Source organism: Cololabis saira, chromosome 12 (genome assembly GCF_033807715.1).
Source record: "Cololabis saira isolate AMF1-May2022 chromosome 12, fColSai1.1, whole genome shotgun sequence".
NCBI lineage: Eukaryota > Metazoa > Chordata > Actinopteri > Beloniformes > Belonidae > Cololabis > Cololabis saira.
The window spans coordinates 36685872-36701211 of NC_084598.1; the positions used below are offsets into that span (position 1 = coordinate 36685872).

Here is a 15340-nt window from a genome sequence, read left to right on the forward strand (position 1 = left end):
AAGGTGAAACAAATATATTATTTCCCACTACATTCAAAGTGAGATATTTCAAGCCTTTATTTGCTATGATTTGGTGATTATGGCTCACAGTTTATGAAAACCCCAAATAAAAACTTAGAATATTTTATCAATAAACAATTCAATCATCAAAATTATAACAAATAAAGGTTTAACATATCTTGCTTTGCATGTAATGAGACTATGTAATATATTAGTTTCACCTTTTTAAATCGAATTATTGAGTTGCTGGTATGGTTGTCTGTCTGTACAGTCATGCAAGTTCAATGCTATTAAAGCACTTTAAACTTTAAATCAAAGCATTTAGTTTTTTCATATAAAATAAATACATTTCTATGCAGTTTAGAAGTTTTGGGGATGTCCCTTTTTTTTGGCTCCTGCGCTGCTGAAATCGGGGCGTCCCTTATTTCTATTTCTGAAAGGTGGAAACCCTATGCATAAAACATAATAAGAGGAGTAAAAATTTATCTCCAGGTTGGTAGTTTTCAAGTTACAAAATAAAAGTCTCAGCTGCGGATTTCTGTTTGAGAGGCGGCCTTTATTTTGGCAGGCGCAGACCGGAAGAGGTGTCGGTAATCATGTGCAGCTCAATGTTCAACTCCGCGGAGTCTTCAATCCCCGCAGCGGCTCGGCACAGGCAACATCTCAGGGAACTCGCCAACTTCCAGAGACTGCTATGACATCTCGCAGGTAAAGTCTGCCGTGTGTTTCTTACCTGTCACCTTTCCCTGCGCGTTGTCTCGCAGACTCTTCGGACTCTTTTTGGTCAGGAAATAGTCCCCGAGCGAGCGCGGCGGAGGAGCACTAAAACCTGAATTACGGTCCTGCGTCAAATCGACGCAGAGCCTACGGCGTAGGCTTCGCCGTACGGTGTGCGTTGCTGTAACGCGGAACCATAAATCAGCCTTTAACTCCTGCCGGCCGGCGCACTTCAACACTTGATGTTTGATTTCTCTTAATTCATGCAGAGAAACTTCTATCTTCATCCTGTTATCAATAACCTAACTCTGAACTGCAGCATAAAACTGACATTTAGACACAAAAGTGTCTAAAGTGAGAGTTTTGACAAGACAGGAGGAGGTTTTCCTCTACTTTCTGCAGGACAGTAATTATTACTTCTACTGTGTGATGTATAATCTGAGTGTTTGGTGCGTGGATTTGTGAATGACTTGATTTACACCCAATTTCTTAAAGCTGGTCTTTAATTTTGTTTGAATGTTTTGTTTTTTTGTTTTACTTTTTGCTCAATCCATTTGTTTTCTATGTGCATGGTGAAGGATGTTGTCACAGCTACAGGATAAACCCTGAAGTAGAGGATTACACTTTTTAAATTCAAACAAACAAAAGCTGTCCAATGTTTTTAATTACAAAGGTTTATACAGAATAAACAAAAACATAATAATATTAATTACTATTATTAATTAAATAAGCAATAATAATAATACACATAATAAAAAAATTATTGTTTTTATAATAATAATAATGATAATGATAGTCTTACAAATAAGGTGCTTATACATCATAAGAAACCTTAATCGGTTCTTATTTAGATGCGTTTTTAATTGTATATGTGTGTGTTGGAGCTGTTTTGTTCTAATGACATATATTTATTTTGTTATTATTAAGAACATATTCATCACTGAGTCAGTAATAGTTTATAGCTCTTCTTGAAACATTGTCCAACTTATCGTTGAACTTTTTATTTATCTACTCTTTGGAAGATAAGATCATCTTGCCCAGTGACTTTTATAATAATTTTTGTTTCCTAATTTAAATAAGTAAATAAATCATAAACTACATGTACATCTTTTTGACCTCTTGCAGCGAGATCAGGTCATACCAACTCCAGTTCCCCCTCTCCAGCGTAGTAGTTTCTTACCCACTAAGCATTTACATGAGCAAAATGAAGTGATTCTCTTCAAGGTGACTTACAAAATGTTGATTGCATTCTTCAGCGTGTCTCTTGACCGAAACGCCCGATGTGGACTCCAGAAACTGCTGCGCTTGCAGCCACAGAGTTTACAGTCGATACAGACGCGCCGGCATTATATGGGCGGAGAAGGTAGCAGATGTGCTGTATCACATGGTGTTTGACATGCAGTCGTGTTCTGCAGGAAACTTAATCCTCCAAAGGTTAAGAAGGTGATGCGCTGAATCTGAGGCAAAAAAAAAAAAGTCCAGTAAGCTCATTTTAAGTTTCTCATAACTCAGCAGCAGCATGTTTTTGTCCTTTTCCTGGAACGAAAACTGTTGAATTTTGCAAAAGCACTTTTCTTTTTTTTTTTCCATCCAACATAAGGTTCTTCAAGGTCATGGCTTTGACCCGCAAACAATAAAGCAATGGGGCCGGAAAAAACATTTAAATTTGAAATTGTTTCCATAATTATTGCCATTGTGATTTAACTTTGTGACCTATCAAGTAAAACAGGAATACTTGCAAACTTGTTGCTGCTAGTAAATCAGACTATAAGGATGTTTGCGAGGCTTTTTAGTTCGATTTTCTACTACATTTATTTTTCGCAAACGCATACAGATGTAAAGCTCAACAAAAATTGGTGTTAACATTAGGCCTGTGTTGAAAAAAAATCGATTTTCTGATTCCTAATCGATTCTCATATTAATTCCTAAAAATCGATTTGTATGTCAAAAGATCTTTTTTTTTAATTATTATTACATTTTCACCCAGTGAACTTTAATCCCAGTGGTCACGTAATTTAATTCAAGCATGCACGTGGTGTAAAACTATCTTAACAATCAACATGGCGTCGAAAAGTAGTGGTAGCGTTAACAAAGCGCCGGTTTTGAAACTTGGTGAAAGATTTAAATCTCGTATCTGGTTCCATTTCGGGTTCAGAAACAACAGCAAAGAAAAGTGAGCTGGACATTTGAATGGATCCCCAGCCGTAGCTCACATGCCTGTTTTGTTTGGTCCATCCCTGCAGCTGAAGTTCAACGTGTGTCCAAACTTTCATGTCATATTAATATGCTAAACCAGTGCTTCTCAATCCTGGTCCTCGTGGGCCCCTGTCCTGCATGTTTTAGATGTTTCCCTGCACCAACACACCTGATTCTAATTAAAGGTCCTCATTAGCTTGTCACCAAGGTCTGCACAGTTCTGTTGATGACACACGTACTTTTATCACGGTTTGCTGAAGCAGGGTAGCATCTAAAACATGCAGGACAGTGGTACTCGAGGACCAGGATTGAGAAACACTGTGCTAAACAATATATTGAAATGTTCTTTTTTACTGTGATAAAAACACGTGTTACATCAATGTCACAAAAATGCTTCGACTGAATTGAATGGCAGTTTATTATTTTTCCGAAAGATTTGCGTTTACAGTTTGAATCTCACTAAAATATATGAAGAATTAGTGGGTGCACGTCTCACTGCTATTGTTGTCCCCCCTCAATTTAGACTACATCGATATTAATCTGATTTTGTTATTGTTTTTTTTAAAAAGCCATTTTAAAACCAACGTGGTATGTTTCCACATAAGATTTCTGTCCTTTTCAAACCACTGTAAATGCAAAATTTGCTTGCAATAACCTTTTATTGCATAGTGCAGCTGTACATTTCTTCTCCACTTGCACTTCTAGACATTTGCAGCGTTGCTAACGTGGACTTTGACTGCGTAACAGCGAATGTCAAGGACGGCAAAGCCAGCAGCACTTGCTGTGCCGCCTTCATGCTGCTGTTTAGCACACACACACGTCCTTAAGGCGTTTTTGGTTTTCCAACTTCCAGTAAAGAGATGTGATGTAAAGTTGGTGAATCAGGGAGGGATGCAAAGCGACCCTGAAAAAAGTTAATTATGAAGAGAAATCTGTTCAGCAATGTCATCGCTTCTTAAGAGTTCCAGTTCTGTTTATCAATATTTAACAACAACAACTACTAGAGCGTTTACAAACTCAAAAAGGGGTCTGCGGTTTTTCTGCACTGTTGATGCCAGGTGTAACCAAAACAAAATGATATCTTTTAAGATGAAAAGTCACTAGTGTGGACGTAGAAACAGGCCCCATTTACACTCAACACGCAAACTGAGTAATCTGAAAACAAATGGCTGTTAATGCACGAAGTCACACCTGGTATTAAAATGTGCCCACGTAAACAAAGATGTCCCATCATTTTGGTTTGGAAACAGCAAATGAGTTGTGATGAAGGCAGCAGCTTGAAATAACTAGTTATATGTCGCTCTAACTTTATTTATCATTGAATATGTGACTATTTCTTATTTTTTTGGGGTGCTTTTGTGTTGAGTACAACGTGGACACCTTTAAATGTGTCCTCAGGGACCTGAATCCACCTTAGGTCGTGTTCAGACTTTGCATTAGTGCTGGCCACTTGTGATCAGGTTTCCCAGGATGAATTTTGACGCACGCTCTGCACAGGGGCCACAAACACTCACGACTGAGGTCCTAAAGCACACGAAGACTGTTGAGAGCATCGTGACGACAGGAGGGAGGCAGAGGAGTGAAACTGTGGCCAAAGAAAAACTGTTGAGTAGGGCTGGGGATCGATTCAAATGTCAAGAATCGATTCGATTCCGATTCTTAAAGCAGCACAACGTAACTTTCAGCTTTTGTTGAGTTTGGCGTCTCCTTTGGACAAAAGCGGTAGTGCTTTACCAGTAGTGTGGCAGGGTTCCTACCATGCACCTCAAAGTTACATAGTGCCAGTGAAGGCGATACAGACCCCTCAGACCATGACAGAGGTTCATTAAACCTGTTGTAAGTTGATGTACCATCACAATGACTCTGGAAATATTATATTAAGGTGGAAAAGTTACGTAGTGTCGCTTTAATATTCAGAATCGATTAACATGATTCGATCCAATTCGATATTGATTTGGCTTAGTGTTATTTAAAATTATTTTTGAGCTGTTGCCTGAATTATATGACTGTAAAATAACTAGTGAAATAATAATTTCCCAATAATTATTGTGAAATAACTAAGAAATAAATAACTCAAACATGCCTTCCAATATCCATTTAAAGTGCAAAAAAGAAAGAAATTGCAACAGTTCATGCAGTAAACAAATCATTTTAGCTTATCTAATTTATTCTGTCACCACGCACACATATTGCCATGAAGCACCTGGCATTTTTCAGAAGTGTCATGACAAACTGTGTGTCCGACTACTGGGATTAAAGTTCACCTGGCGAAAATGATGAAAAAGAAAAAAATCGATCTTTAGACATAAGAATCGATTTTTAGGAATTAATATGAGAATCGATTTAGAATCAGAAAATCGATTTTTTTCAACACAGGTCTACTGTTGAGGCTCCAAAGAGAAGAATAAACTCAGTCGACGACGTGGGTCAACGAAAGCGCGTTCCTCTACACTTGTAGTTGAGTTTACGTAATTTTTGCTGTTAATTTAAAAAAAAAAAGAGAGAAATGTTGGCGGTATAATAGAGAACTATTTCATGTTAATCCAAGGTACAGATATTTCTGAGGTTTACTATAAACACCTGTGTGCTGAGTGAGCGGCAGCAGACGCTCAGTTTCCACCAGAGGCAACGCCTCCAGTGGGCGAAGATAAGACATGGAGGACGGAGTTAAAACGTTGTTTTCATCCACCAGCTTTTCTGGTTATTTTCTACATATGACTGTTGCTCCATGAGTCACTTTTTTTTTCCTTCTTCTTCCTGTTTTAAAATACCACAGGGCAGCAAAAAAAAAAAATACAATGTGTGGCTTCTTGATTAGGCGACCCATTCTCCTGACAATGATGGTCAAATTCCCCGGGAAGGATTTTAGTTCATCGTAATACTGGAAGCGCTGGAATTTCCGTCCTCGAGTTTGGTCATTGTTGTCTTTCTAGTGAAGCGGTTGCATCATAATTTCTACTGTCCTGTTATTCAGTGTGTTTGAGAAACGTGTCGGCTCTGTCTTTTGTTTGGTTCGGACCCGGCCAAAGATGTGAGGCTGTGTGACTCTGCTTTTCTGGTCCATCCTTTGTGCTGCTGCAGATTTTCCACGATGGAAAAGCGCTCCAGTTCTCCTTTGTTTACGGAGCAGACCTCATCTGTCGTCGAAACTCTTTTGACCAGTTGAAAGCCAGTTTTTTTTTGTGTTTTTTTTCTCGATGGGCCGACAGGAAACACAACAGGCCGCGTGGAGGAATAAGATAGCGCTGCAGAAATTTCCAGGAGTGCTCCACAGTTTGTTTTTTTTATACATGACACATTGCAGATTAGGCCTGTGTTGAAAAAATCGATTTTCCGATTCTAAATCGATTCTCATATTAATTCCTAAGAATCGATTCTCGATCGATGTCTAAAGATCAATTTTTTTTATTTATTTATTTTTTATTTTTTTATTTTTTCTTATTCTTCATCATTACATTACAACTTTTGGTATTTTTTTTGTTTATGCCCAAAAGGAATGTTTTGTTGGACACAAGAATAACTGGTGCCATGTCTTTGCCTTTTAAATATGTTTAAAGGTATGAAAACATTCAAGTTTTCAGTTATAATTGCATAAATCGTCTATATTTCATTACTTTATATACTGTCTTGGGGTTACATTTTCATAAAATGCTAAAAAAAACAATTCTCAAGAATTAAAAACCGAAATAGACTGAAAATGGAAAAAATAAAAACAGAATGTGGGGAAAAAATAAAACCGATTTCATCCGTCTCTGTTTCCTCCCTGGATCTGTTTGGTAATTCTGACCCACATGATGTTTCTGAAAGCAGTTCTATCAGCATTCTGGGAGCTGATTGGTCCTTACAGCATCATTAGCTGCAATACTTGCTGTTGAATCTCAATATAATACTAGTAGTAATATTTTGCATAACTACAGTCATATAATTCATGCAACAGCTGAAAAAACTGTTTTAATAACACTAACCCAAATCAATATCGGAATCGGATCGATTTGGATCGAATCAAATCGTGATAATTGATTCTGAATCTTAAAAATCGGAATCGAATCGATTCTTGACATTTAAATTGATCCCCAGCCCTAGTGCAGATGGTGAACAAAACTCCACGTCTTTGTTTTCCCCCCACTGTTGGCACGTGCTTTAGAAACTGAGAGGAAGTACTTCTTCTCAGGTATATGACAACTACATAACATGTCAAAAGTCGTGCAGACCCGAGCCGAGGTGCGACCAGGTTAATTCAGCCACTGCTAGTGTTGTTTTCTGAGCCTTTTCCATCACTGATGTTGAATGTTAGTCACAATCATGAATGTGATTCGGTGAAAAGTCGACACCGCTGCCCACTGACTATGACTAACTTGTCTTTGGTGGGAGGACAATTCTGGTATTCTGCTTAAATGATATCTTTGCCATCAGTAATATCCTCCTGTGGACAGAACGCCTGACTGAAAGCTCATCTCTGACCAGCAGTAAAACCTATCTCCTATTGTTTGCTCAGAATAAGGCGGGATGTGTTTGTGGGGGGAAAAAAACAAATAACACGGGTTATTTATTAACCGATAATACTCAGAACCACGTTTAGTTGTCAGCGTTGCACAAGTGGTGGTGAGACTTCTGTAAAAAGCTGCTCTGTGGTGCAAATCACTTTTGGACGAGGGAATTGAACTTTCTAGTGATCAAGGGCAGGGGGCCAGTTTTTTTTTTTGGCCTTGTGTAAATATAGCTGTGATCATCAGCGGCGCTAAAAATAACTGTTGCATTTCCAAGATCAGCAGCTCGGGGCTTGTATGCGACCAATTTAACCCCAGCTGAGGCTTTCGTGCCGCGCTGCGGCTGCTAAGTTTATCACCTTTTTGTCGGCGAGCCTAGACAGGCATGCTTTAAATAGCTGACCGGGGCTATATTGAACTTGAGACATTATGTAAGAGGATAGAGCGGTGGCTGGATGCACAGCGGGCCTGTTTCCCCTCGATCAGCCCCAGGCGACCTGCAACCCCCAGCTGCCCTCCTCTCTCTCCCACACTGCCCTCGTTCTGTTCGGCTCTTCCCCGTCAGGCGTCCCGTCAGATTAAACCCGGCCGTTAGAAATCTTGCAGGACGGTTTCTCCTGTCTTAGTCTCGTCTTCTCCGCGCTGCCCAGGGACAGATGCAAGGAAATAGGATGCGCGGTGGTTGTGAAAGGAAATCCTATTCTTGGAAAACCCTGACTCACTCCTGCTCCTGCAGGCATGATCTGACCGGTGGGGGGGGGGTTGGCTGGGGAGCATGGATAAGGTTGTACAGGAAGGGTATGTTTTTCACTCTGCAGGCCCTCATGGACAAATCTCCTTGATTAGATTAAAAGTATACATATACTTGGGGGACAACTTTAATATTTGGTCAGCAAAAGTGTGGCGGGAAGCATTTTACCTTTATTAAAGTGTAATTATTTCCAACTGTTTGGGTTGTAGACACACAAATACACAAAAACTCTCTTCATAGATCGTGTAAGTATTTATTTTTCTATAATAATAAGTGTCCATTGAACTATATTTAAATAACTTCCTTTATGAGTCATGCCAACTGCTAAAAAAAGTATTGGGTTATTTCAAAAGCGTGCCTATTTTAGGTAACGGACAAACATCTGGCTGCTTCCAGAATTCGCTCAACTAAGTCAGAGGGCAACAACTAGAAGTTTTCACCTGTTGTTGTCCTGAGGTGCATTCCGACCAGCCCATCGTTATTCCAGCTCTCGTCCGTTGGCTTGGAAACTCTTTGATTTGGGGAGATGCAATCGAATGATACGGACCAAAGAAGTGAACCCTGGTCTGCCTAGAAACGGTAGGTCAGTAGTTCTCGGCGACTGCAGGGCATTGTAGGGAACGGAAACGAGAAGGTTGCCCTGCTTGAACCAATAGATGAAGGAGTTGTCTTGGTCATTGTCTTCTCATCTCCTTCAGTACTTCCTGATGTCGCGCCACCACAGGCGAGGAAGGGAATACGGTTCTTGGTTCGGTTCATTTGAGAGAGTGCAATGTGAACATAAACTGGAACCAACAGTCCACAATCCAAACTATTAAGGTGTGAAAAGGATGTCAGGAGCTCTACTTACATATAAACTCTTTATTTATGAACAGTTATGGCTCTGTGATTGCATTTTCGGCTTTTTTATTTTAATTTTATATTGACATGGTATTTTTTGCACATATTTATGACTCCAAATTAAATTAAATTGGGGAAATATGTAAATCAAGTATGGAAAAAGTGCAATTATACTTAATGTTTGGGGCTTTTTCCATTGCAGAGTTTGCGCTTGTTGATTATCTCAGATCATTGTGTTCCACTTTAGTTTTCATGTTGGTTGTCCTTCCCGTTTATCCGAGGACCAGCACTATCGCTGGATTCACGTCATGGCCTGGGATTGTTTATGCTTTCCAAAGATCTGCCAACCCCCATTTTTATTCATCTGAATAACACAGTTGAAGACAGCGATGATTAGTTTTTGCTCGTCCTCGGATGTGTGTCCTAAGAAACCAGTTTTCACTTTAGACCAGACCTTGGCGTTACATTTCATTTGCTAGGAGGCTCTAGCTGGGCAGCCGCAACGTAATTGGCTGAAACATGCATTGACAAACTTTTGACTTAGGCAAAGGCCAGAGTGTGTTTGTGGATGATCCACCAACCTTCTGCTTACAGGGAAGCCGACTCCACCCACTATTCAGCGGCCACTCCACGCAATCGCAGTTTGAACCAAAATATCTGCATGTCAACCTCATTTCATATGTTAATATACATTCATTTCTACATTTAAGGGGGTCAACACATTCCAAAAAAAGTTGGAACAGGAAAGCATTTACCACTTCACTACGTTTCCATTCCTCTAAAGATCTTTTAACCTCAAGGAAACCAAATGAGAAAAGCTTTCAAATGTTGTTTTGTTTCCGTTTTTCTTGCAAGTGTGTTTTAAGTTGTGCAAAAGTGTAGGTTTTTTTTTTTGGTTCAAAATTCTCCATAGATTCTTTCTTTTTTTTCTTTTAGACAGGTAAGTAGTACTGGCAGGCCAGTTTAGTACCCATACCCATGCCTTAAAGAAGTGGCCTTGGAAGCATTATGCTGCTTTTAAATCTTTAAAAATGGTCTGGAGCATCTTTTTACAGTTTTGGTGTGGGGCTTGTGATTCCCATGTCTTTATAGAAATACGTGGAAAAATGATCCCTCTGACCACATCTTTTATCATCATCCGCCAGTAAAATACATTGACCATAAATAACTTTAATTCTTTCCAAAACCCGTCAACTTGCATAACTTTATCTCTGTCACCAGAAATCTATTAATATTGTTGCAGATTACTGTATAAAATGTATGTACTGTATATATGTATATATACTCCTTTTATGCATCAGATTACAGGGTGCTAAGCCTTCTCTCTTTTTTTTAATCATCTTAGAATATAAAGAAAAATATTTTCTATTTAAAACAAATGTAAAAAGAAAGTTGTACCTTTTTGTAAATACAAACCGGAGCACCAGGTGGTACAACAATGACATCAAGCTGACATCAGATATCCAAATGCTCGTTGTAAACCTGATTACTGCGCTGGGACCGGCTCTCAGCCGCCTGTGCGTGTGGCGTGTTGTGTATTTAGGGCTTAGGTTATCGCTCGCATCTATCAAACCTCCATCCATGACGGCTGAAAGTGGCTGAACATCCAGGACAGAGAATTTTATGATTTATTTTTTCCTACTTCTTATGGCTTTACTTGTTTCCTTGCTGATACCAGGGACAGATAAGAGGTGGCTGGGCGTGTGCTCTGGTAGGTTTTGATTGTAGCGTGCTACCGACCTTCGTTAGATTGATAACACTCACAAACGGCACGTTTTAGTGGACTGATGCTGAACATGCCCAATGCTGGATTAAGTTTGCTGACCCAAATGTTTTAGCTGTTGTTCTCAAAAGCTTATTCTTGTCTTACAGTCTTCACAAATTACTAGCTTTGAGTAGTTTGAACTCGAGGATAAAATCGTACTCCTGCTTGGATGTATGCGCGGCTGTCTTGGTTTCTGTGCATCGGTGGGTTGACTGACTGACGTGTCACGGCCTGATTGATTGTTTGAATCAGCTTTGACGTGGACAGTTAAAAACTTGAACCCGTTGATTGGTTTCTATCGTTCTGATTAAAGGCTTTCACACCTGTCCCTTTTGGAGCAGTTGTTCCGAAACAGGGAGCATTTCCCCCTAAAGATCGATTCGTTTGGTATAGGTCAGGGGTCGGCAACCCAAAATGTTGAAAGAGCCATATTGGACCAAAAACACAAAAAACAAATATGTCTGGAGCCGCAAAAAAGTCTTGTATAAGCCTTAGAATGAAGGCGACACATGCTGCTTGTATCTATATTAGTTATAACTGGGGGAAGATTTATTTTTTCATTATGCACTTCGAGAAAAAAGTTGAAATGTTGAGAAAAAAGTTGAAATGTCAAGATTAATGTTGAAGTACAATCTTGAGACAAAAGCCGAAATGTCGAGAAAGAAGTCAAAATATTGAAAAAAAAGTTGAAATGTTAAGAAAAAAGTAAAAATTTTGAGGAAAAATTCAGATTTTTGAGAAAAAAAATCAAAATATTGAGATTAAAAAAGGAAAGAAAGAAAAACGGAAAAAAAAGAAGAAAAAAGAAGAAAAAAAAGGAAAAAACCAAACATTTTTAAAAAAGCTCCAGGGGCCACTAGGGCGGCGCTAAAGAGCCGCATGCGGCTCTAAAGCCGCGGTTTGCCGACCCCTGGTATAGGTGAACACAGCAATTACGCTCGGATGCAGGACAAAACAAGCGAGCTGAGATCTCCTAGGAGAGGTGGTCTCGGCCCGATTCCATCCCAGACCTGGAGCGGTTCGTTTGCAGTGAGAACATAATCCACACAGCAACCGACACAACTCACTCTGTGCTTACGATGCTCCATAGTTCTTTTTTTTTCCCGGGGTACAGAAGAGGAAACTACTCCCGCGTTCATTTTTGACCAATGAGAGAACAGTCGGTTCGCGCATGGCATTTAACAGCTTTGAACCGCTACAGACGTTTGCCTTGTGAACACAAACGCCACCAATGAAAAACAAAACAACTGTATCGATTTAGCCCCTGAATCGGAACAAAACAAACGGGCCACAGGTGTGAAAGCACCCTGAGTCACCTTGTTCATTGCTCTTATCGGATCGAGTGTTGACCTGCAAAGGTAGTTTAATAAGCATCCGTTGAGGCTGCCCCTTGGATGTGGTGGCCTTGTGGGTCGTGTTTTTAGATTCTGAGTGACTACGTTTACATGCAGTCAAAATTCGGGTTATTGCTAATATTCCGGTTACTGAAACATTTGGAATATTCCGTTTGCATGTGTGAGCAAACAGGGTTATCCCTGTATACATGGTAATTAATCATTCGGGATATCTCGATCAAACCAGCGACGCGCGGAGCACATCATGATGCAATTCCCGTCATTTCCGCTTCTTCTTCCTGTATCCAAATTAAAAACAAATGCTGCTTCGCCCAACTTTTTGCTCACCTTTTTTGTAAATCTGGCTATCCCGGTACTTTCTACCATCTACAAATGCCGAAAATGTTCATATCCTTAATTACATTTATGAAATGATTAGTCTCCTCCTCACTCCAAAAGTGTGGCGTGGTCCTGCGTTTCCCTGTGTTTAGAAGAACTTCCTGGACTCAAAAGACCAGGATTCCTTGTGAACAGAGCATGTACAGAAAACAAATTCATGTTCCTTTTGATCGGGATATTCCGTTTGGCGTTTACATGACCGAATATTCGGGTTTTAAAAGGAGTAACCCAGGGGTCATATTCGGGTTTTTAAAGGGGTTATTGGTGTTTACATGGCCGTGCAAATTTGGGTTATTGCCAATATTCGGGTTTTAAAAGGGTTATTGACTGCATGTAAACGCAGTCAGTGTCTTCTGTCGGTCTGATCAGAACTGGCCAGGTCTGTTGGGCGGGTAACGTTCCAGTCGGTCGTTTGATCACCGGACTGGCCCACGCTACGCCTCGGCCGGTCAGCCGGCGGTCGCTCGAGGTCGCCTGTAGGCCTAAGCTACCGAAGCTTTGGTGACTGGAGTTTCATCTGGCTACGCGGCTGCTGTCGGAGGTAAAAGCCAGGGGACTTGAGGTCGTCCAGCTGGTGTCCTCCTGTGTCTGTAAACCCTCCCAGTTTATCCCAAAACTGGTTGCAGCCGTCTCTTCGTACAGTTACCAGCACCTAGACTATCACAGGCCGCCAATCAAAATACCACAATGCTAATGAATGCATAAATCTGAATCAGAATCAGAATTACTCTGTTGTGATTGGGAGGTGAACTTTTGTAAACTTAAGCCTTGTATTTATTTGTTCATTGCTTTTATGCTTTAATTCCTCTTCAGAGTTTTCCAGCCCACTCTCACAAAATTAATAGAGGCTCGCAGCATCCTGCTGAATTGGCTGGATTGTGGGGTTTAGCCCCGGCGAGGCCTCACCATGATCCGATGTAACTACAACATGTAATCTACAGGCGCAGGCGACACAGCTGTTGTATTTAGCCTCTGACGAGATAGCGAGGTCCTCGTAGACGAGACCTGGCACCGCCATCCTGACCTGGTCTGGCCCGGCCAGCATCGCAGCCAGAAAACAAAGCTGTGAGAGCTTCCGGGGACGCCGGTGTGGCGTCTGGAGCGGAGCCACGACAAGAGTCCCCCGAGCTCCTTGGGGTCCAAAAAGAGGAGACGCGATGAGGCGGAGAAGGAGGAGGAGGGAGGTAGATTGTGGTTGGACCGGTCGGCCGGCGGCCCGTCACGTTTGTCCAGGAAAGGAGGGAAGGCTGGTGGACGGCTGATAGCACGGACGAGTGCTGGTATCAGGCCTGCTCACGCTCATCCAAATCCCAGATTAAAAGGCCCCCGCCCCCCCGCCAGCTCTCCCTCCTCTCCTCTCTCTGTTTCTCTCTCTTAACACTCTTACAAAGCACCCCCCACTACCTCCCCCTCTGCTTCTGTCATTTCTCTCACTGTCTCTGTCTGGCTCTGTCTAACCCAGTAACACTTTTACAAGCACCTCAGCCCACCCCACAACCCTCCCTTCCCTCCCTTCCCTCCTGCTCGCGTCTCCATATCTCCCTGGCTCCCTCCCTCCCTCCCTTGTGTAACAGTGCCCAGTGCTGGATTACCAGGATCTGAGGTTGCTGAGGCAAGGGGGCCGAGGCTGGCTTCGACCACAATGGTGAGGTAGGGCACAGACCACCCCGTCCGTCCCGTCGGACAAACCTTTGCACTGCTTTGAGCCCCATCCTCTTCCCCTTAAATAATACTCCAGGTAGGGCTGTGCGATTAATCGATTTTAAATCTAAATCGGATTTATTAATCACAATCGATGTTAAAAAAAGGAAATCGGAAAATCGATTTTCCTTTTTTGCAGCTGGCTGCATTACAGACAGAACTCGTCTAGTCGTCTTTGTTTGGTCAAGAAAATTGTAAATGTTGTCACTTTACTAAACTCAAGGAGGATTTACAGTATCTTTCAATTGCACTTCATTCCCAATAGGGAAATTTGTTAGCTATTTTTCTTTAAAAATAAAGATAAAATATTTGAAACAATTTATTCCATTGTCTTTTGTAGTTTTACAAAAAAAAATCGAAATCGAAAATCGGGTTTTCAGAGAAAAAAATCGGGATTTTATTTTTGTCCAAAATCGCCCAGCCCTAACTCCAGGTTCTTTGCAGATTAAGTCTAGCTGCAGTTTTCTGAATTTCATCCAAGACTCCAGAGCCGAAGAGACCCGGTCATGCAAACGAACAGCATTTATTTCTACTTCTTACTCTTGGCATTGGTATGCGTGGCTGCAAGGTTACGCTGTAATCGTCCAGAAGGCCGTTGAGTTATTTAAGTATGGGGTTTTTTTTTTTTTTTTTTTTTTTTTCTGCTGAGATACTTAAAGTGAAGGTGCTTCCTGCTTTCACTTGTGTGCAGACTTTAGCAAAGTGAACAATGGCGGTAGATCTTCTTCCTGAGTTGTTTGAATGCAGTGTGTCTGGCTTCGGCCCGTCTCCATTGTTTTAATAACGCGGCCAGTGACAGCAGCGCTGTGATGAAGGATTAGAGATGGATTAGTGACACAAGGCATTTTTATCCCACTGTTTTTATTGTTCCGTATGAATGAGTGTGGGATTAAAAACAATACACACGTAATCTGTCCACCGGCTGACACGTATGACCCGTCTGTGGCTCTTCAGCACTACTGACCTAAATGCACCGGCCAATTTGAGTAGTAGTGTCAGAACATACACGTGTCAAAACATTAGACAAACACCCGACCTGTAGTGAAGCAAGTCTGTACTTTGAACACTTTTGACGTTAAAATGCATGACCTCTTTGGTTAATGGCTGGACCAAATCAATATGTGGACCACAACGATCCACTTTGGTGACC

The 15340-nt window shown here is 41.1% G+C and overlaps 1 protein-coding gene across 6 annotated transcripts in view; it reads left to right on the forward strand.

Annotated features, from left to right (window-relative positions):
* Positions 1-609: 609 nt before the first annotated feature.
* Positions 610-15340, forward strand: part of ptpn11b (protein tyrosine phosphatase non-receptor type 11b) — a 98179-nt gene continuing 83448 nt past the window's right edge. For all 6 annotated transcript variants that reach the window (XR_009783859.1, XR_009783858.1, XM_061736766.1 and 3 more), the window contains exon 1: positions 610-708. Coding sequence is in view for 4 of the 6 variants with exons in the window: in XM_061736766.1 (XP_061592750.1) it covers positions 695-708 (14 nt within the window). In the remaining 2 variants the exon portion in view is untranslated. The remainder of the gene's footprint in view (positions 709-15340) is intronic.